The 5,380-nt window shown below is 55.4% G+C and overlaps 1 protein-coding gene across 1 annotated transcript in view; it reads left to right on the top strand.

Moving 5' to 3' along the window:
• ZBTB47 (zinc finger and BTB domain containing 47) overlaps positions 1-5,068 on the top strand; it is an 11,199-nt gene extending 6,131 nt beyond the window's left edge. The window contains exons 7-12 of the mRNA XM_008068560.2: positions 2,677-2,732; positions 2,809-2,919; positions 3,200-3,288; positions 4,267-4,277; positions 4,661-4,827; positions 4,934-5,068. Coding sequence (XP_008066751.2) covers positions 2,677-2,732; positions 2,809-2,919; positions 3,200-3,288; positions 4,267-4,277; positions 4,661-4,827; positions 4,934-5,068 — 569 coding nt within the window. The remainder of the gene's footprint in view (positions 1-2,676; positions 2,733-2,808; positions 2,920-3,199; positions 3,289-4,266; positions 4,278-4,660; positions 4,828-4,933) is intronic.
• The last annotated feature ends 312 nt before the right edge of the window (positions 5,069-5,380 follow it).

The raw sequence follows: 5,380 nt of genomic DNA, 5'->3' as shown, positions 1-5,380 counted from the left end.
CCAGCAGCATGGGCCTGGGCCGTGCCCCCACCCCAGAGGGGGCGGGACGTGCTCTGCCCGAGGCCCCATCCACGGGGTGTGCAGCTGGCAGCGCCCAGGGCTGGTGGAGGGCGCCTGGCTCCCAAGTGCCCCCCTTTCTGCGACTCCTTGAAGCCTTTACTCTTTTTTTTTTTTTTTGGGAAGTGAAGGAAAAAGACAAAAAACTATTTGCAGTGTCCCCTCCAGGTGAGGGGGTGCTGGAGGTGTGCAACTCGGGAGGGTGGGGCCTGGGCAGTAGGGATGACCAGTCACTCTACTGAGGCCTGAGCCAGAGGGGTTGGCCAGGTAGAGCCTGGTTCAGCCTCAGTGGCTTATCCCACCACCCCCACCCCCGTGGGATGCCCCTAATTTGCATCCTCATCTTGGAGGGTTTGGGGAGAAGTTGGGGTGCCGCCCTCCCTGGAGGAGTTGTGGACCCAGTGTAAGGGCTGCGGACACTGAGGCAGGGCCTGAGACTGGATGCCAGAGTGTGTTAGGTGGGGAGTGGTGAGGTGCAGAGACTGCAGACCCAGCTCTACACTGTGTGGAGCATGGCAGGCAGGGGCTGGACCCCAGGGGCTTGCCTTTTCCACCCACACCCCTGCCAGCAGGCCCAGGGATGCCCAACCTGCACCAGGCTGTGCCAAGGGTCCTGAGTCCTGGAGAAGATGTCCCCAGAAACTGCTGGGGCCTCAGGGTGCCATGCCAGGCCCTGGGTGGGCAGACAGGCTGACTTCCATAGCACCAGCTCCCAGCAGCTGGAGTCAAGAATTCCCTGTAAACGGGTTAGACCCCAGGGGCAGAGTTCTAGGAGGAGGCATGGACAGGTGTTTTAGGGTTTCAAGGTGCTATCCGTGGTGGAGGGGGCAGGGCTGCTGCTCACAGAGCACTCACATCTCTCACCAGCTACCCTGGCCATATATCTCACACCATAAGGAACTATGTGTGGCTGTGTCTGTTACTGCTTCCCAAAGGCCCGCATCAGGTCTCATCCTCCCCTGAGGCCCGGCCACCACCTGTCCCTGGCTGCTCCAGCATCCTAGTCCTCCTGGTCCTCTGTACTGGTGGGCAAGGTGCTCCCTGCACTGCTGGTGAGAGGAGCCTGTGTGTTCGGGCCCCCAGGGATGATAAGGGGACTGGGAGGCCCAGCCTGTGCCCAATGCTTGCCCCCATGAGGCTGGCACTAATAGGAAACCCTTTTTTTGTTGTCATTTAATGTCTTTATTCCTGCCTTTAAAACGGGGGAGGGAAGGTTCCATAAGCTACATGTTTCCTAGTTAAGCTGTTTCCTATTGTGTTTATATGGTTTTGTTTGTTATACTCTTTGCACCTTAAACCCCACACCACTCCCCAAAACGATCACCTTCCCAGCATGGCCGGAGTGGGAAGTGGCCTGGGTCCAAGGGGAATGGTTGGGGGGACTGAACCCCTCCGACCTCCCTGTGAGGCCCATGGCGCTGGGGCAGGGGACTGGGGACATTTTAATCATCAATAAACGAAGCACTTTATTCTGTACAGATGTGGGCAGGCCCAAGGTGCCCAAGTGATTTGAAGAATTTATGATCCAAGTCACACTACTCTGGTTGTTTTCTGGGCTTGGAGTGGGCAGTGCCAGCAGCTTCCCCGGGGCTGCAGACACACCCTCAAGCACCCCTGCCACCCTAGGGGAGAGAAGGTAGGCCCCTCCCCAAGGAGGAAGGCCTTCTGTCTGGCTCCCCACCCGAAGGGTGGGGATTGCAGGCTCCCACTTGACTGTAGCTCTTTTCCTTCCCTGCACCCCTTGATCTCTGGGCTTCCGTGATGTCCTCAGGGTCCCCCCTCCCTCCCCCCTGCTATTTCTAACCTCTGGTCCCAGTGCCTGGCAACTCTTCAGAGCTGCCTCACATTTTCCCCAAAAAGTTGGTCTCCCTCAGTGGGCTGTAGGCAGGGACCCCCATGGGTTCTCCAACCCCCATTACTGGCATAGGGTTTTCCATAGGGGCTGGTGGCCTTGTCTCCTGCTGGCCCCACTGCAGCCTGAATGGGCCTGGGGGACACTGGTCAGGCTGGGACCCTGGTCTGTCAGGTCATACTTTGACAAGCAGAGGGTAAAGACGTGTGAGGAGCTGGTGATGAAACCCTGTCCCAGGACTTGGGTTTCCTGTTCTTGTACACTTCCCCTCTGGGGGCAGGTGAGGGGTCCAGACAGTGGGCTGGTGACTAGTGGAGATGGTCATTGTAGCTGTAGGTGGGCATGGTCAACCCCTCTCCTGGGAGGCCCCTGTCTCACTGGAGACAGGAGCCTGTGTCCATGGTGCTAAACGCTCTCTTCACCTTGGGCCGGCACTGGTGGTGGGAGCTCCTTCCAGCCAGACCACAAGGCCAGAAGCAATAATGACACCTCAGCAGTGCCGGGATGGATAGGGGTTCTTGTTTTGCCAACTTTCACATCTTTTTACTTTAGAAACAAACTAATGAGCCCCCAGGTGTCAGAGTGAGGGGACTGGGGCATCATACCCACTTCCCAGGGCTGAGGCAAGGGGGGTTCAGTGTCATCTCCCAAGATCTATGGGGGTCCCTCTGTGCAGCCAGACTTCTCAGCTTGTTTGGCCAGAACTCAGGTCTAGAACCTGGGCCTATTCCCACCTCAGGTCCCTGGGACTCTCTGGTCTTGGGCAGCTGGGGTGAGTGGCCCGAGTGACGGGGTGGACATCAAGCTTGTGACTACGGTTCTGGTATCCTCTGACGCTAGCCCGTGGTCATGGTTCTGGGAGCCTCTGGCCTTGACTCCTGCTTCCATGGCCTCCACAGTGCCCCTCACAGAGGGCTCGGTGGTGGCAGGATGGCTGTGCCCAGATGCTTGCCATCTGGTCATGTTTGGGCATCCCACAGCTGCATAACGTGGACTCAGCAGGCATGCAAGTGAGAAGAGTGAAGGGGAATAAAGTCAGTACAACTTCTGTCCCTTGGCCTAGCCTCTTCTTTGTGCGTAGCCTGCCCTGATTATTGGCTGCAAAGCCAGGCCAGAGCAAGGGCAGCATGTCACCTGATGGCTCAGCACAGAGACCCCTTGGACATCGGTGCCTCAGAACACCCGTGGGTCCATTTCCCTTAAGTGGGGGCTGGACTTCCTGGAGCACGCAGAGTCACGAACTGAGAAATGGACAGCAGTAGGCACCTGAGCTGGGGTGGGTCTTGTCAGACACAGAGGGGCCTGAAAGAGGAGCGGTCCCGGGCTACAGCAGACGAGGTCCTGGAGGCAGTGCCCACAGGAGGCCAGGGCCTGTGCAAGTGTGGTTCCCCATGAGCACCAGGCATTTAGTCACAGGAGCTACAGGACAGCAGGGACCAGCCACTCCAGTCATGTCTGAGCTCTAGGGATGCTGTGATGAGCAATATGGACTCATCCCTCCCACAGCAGGCATGGGAGGTCTGAAGGGGCCAGATACCAGGGATGCTGACAAAGTCACGTGGGAAGACAAAAACTTGGAAGACAGGTGTTGGCCTCTGAGGAGGGGACAGGTGGCTCTCCCTGGGGACCTCTGAGAATTATTTCGTGGCACAGGTAATTTGCAGACACTCGCTCTGTGCCTGATGGATTCTAGGCTCTGGGGACACATGGTGAGGCCACTGTTTTTGTGGCACTTATGTCTGAATACATAGAAGTCAGACAGGACCTCCCAGGACTGAGACAGGCTGGGAGAAAAGTCTTGTTACAGATGTATTGACCAGCCAGGGAGGAGGCACAGGTTCCTAGGATGTTGGCACTGCCTTTCTGCACAGTCCTTTGACTGAAAGAAACAGGGGTTTGCTCTAGACACCCTAAAACAAGGCTAACTGACAGGCCTGGGGGCCTGGTTGCTCTCCTGAGTCTCGTGCCACTTCTGCTTTTCTGAGTTTCCCCTCTTGTTCCCCATCAGCCTGCGTGATGCCTCTTTTTCCTCCAGTGACCCCTCACCTCCCTCATTCTCACAAGGTTTTCACCTTCACATTCTAGGATGTCTTGGACACTGTCATGCTAACCTCTGGGTGGCTGTGGAAGGCAGGCACCACGGTGGCATCTCTGGAGCACTCACTTTCCCCCAGTTTTGTGTTTTGGGACCAAGCAGCTCACATCCTGAAACACAGGTCAGAGCAGCACTGCCCCATTGGAGCGAGCTAGGCTCTTCTCCCTTCTAAAGCATGGTAGGGGTCAGTGAGATGAGGAAGGGAGGCAGCTCTGGCCTACTGGTGGCCTTAAGCCTACCCATGGATTATGTGGCCTTCTAGAGTTGGAACTGGTAAGTTAGTTAGGTTAGGTTGAGTTCTACTGCAGTAACTCCCAACCTCACTGGTTCTTCATTCATGGCAGTCATTCTCCAGGTAGTGGCTCAGAATTTCAGGCTGCTTTGACCCTGTGCGGCAACATAACAACATGGGATTCCAGGATGACCAGACCCAGGAAAGAGAGATGATGGAGAATTACCAGCTGGCTCTTCAGGGCTGCCATCCAGAAGTGACATATCACCTGTCTATATTTCATTATCCAAAGCAAGTTCCATGACCATGCCTTACCTTGTTGGGGGGGGGGGTGGATACTCAACTCCACTGTGTGGCTGGACGGAGAGAAGAGCTAAAAAGATTCATGAGCAACACTATCCTCTCCTACACTTGGGCCTTTCAGTCTCCAAGGGCCGGGCTATGAGATGTCGGGCCTGTGGAACTGCTTTCTCAAGTCTTGGGAAGTTCATTGATAAAACAGAAGAGCAGTGTCTCCCAAGGCTCGGTCTAGCTAGAAGGGAGATGAATCTCTTCAGCCTGCACCGAGGACAGCATTGGGACCTGTGGAGAGTAGGGAATGGGATCCATTCTCCTCCCACACCTCCAGGGAAGGAGAAGCAGCTCAGCAGGACACCACCCTCAGCTTCTCTTTTCTGCTTTTTCTGCCTCTTTCCAGCTGAAGATAGGTTCTGCAGAAAACGCTATGGCCAAACCTATTTCTGTGCACCCAGGAAGCCATGGCCTGCGAACCCAGCATCATGTGTTTGGGACACTTTACAGTCAGTCCTCATCCCACAGCCTTCTGAAGTGACTGAGGACCTGAGTAAATGCAGCTCAGAAAGGAAAAGCCACTTGTATGCAGCCAGAAAGTGGTGGAGTTAGGATTTGAACCTAGGTCTATCTGATCACAAAGCCATGTTTTCTAAACACTGAACAATGCCACTTCCCCTCCGCTCAGCACAGAGTTGGGCACACGGTGGCATTCACAAGAGCATGGTAGTGGGAGGTGAACCAGAGTTACTGGCTACAAAGGACAGAGCCACTCCAGCTAAATTTAAGCAGAAGACAATTTAATGAAAAGGTGCTTTAATTAAATCCCCAAGAGAACCATAGACTCAAGCTC

The sequence above is a fragment of the Carlito syrichta genome, unplaced genomic scaffold (genome assembly GCF_000164805.1).
Source record: "Carlito syrichta isolate Samal-C Ts95f unplaced genomic scaffold, Tarsius_syrichta-2.0.1 Scaffold311198, whole genome shotgun sequence".
Classification (NCBI taxonomy): domain Eukaryota; kingdom Metazoa; phylum Chordata; class Mammalia; order Primates; family Tarsiidae; genus Carlito; species Carlito syrichta.
This window is presented reverse-complemented; position numbering and strand designations above follow the sequence as displayed.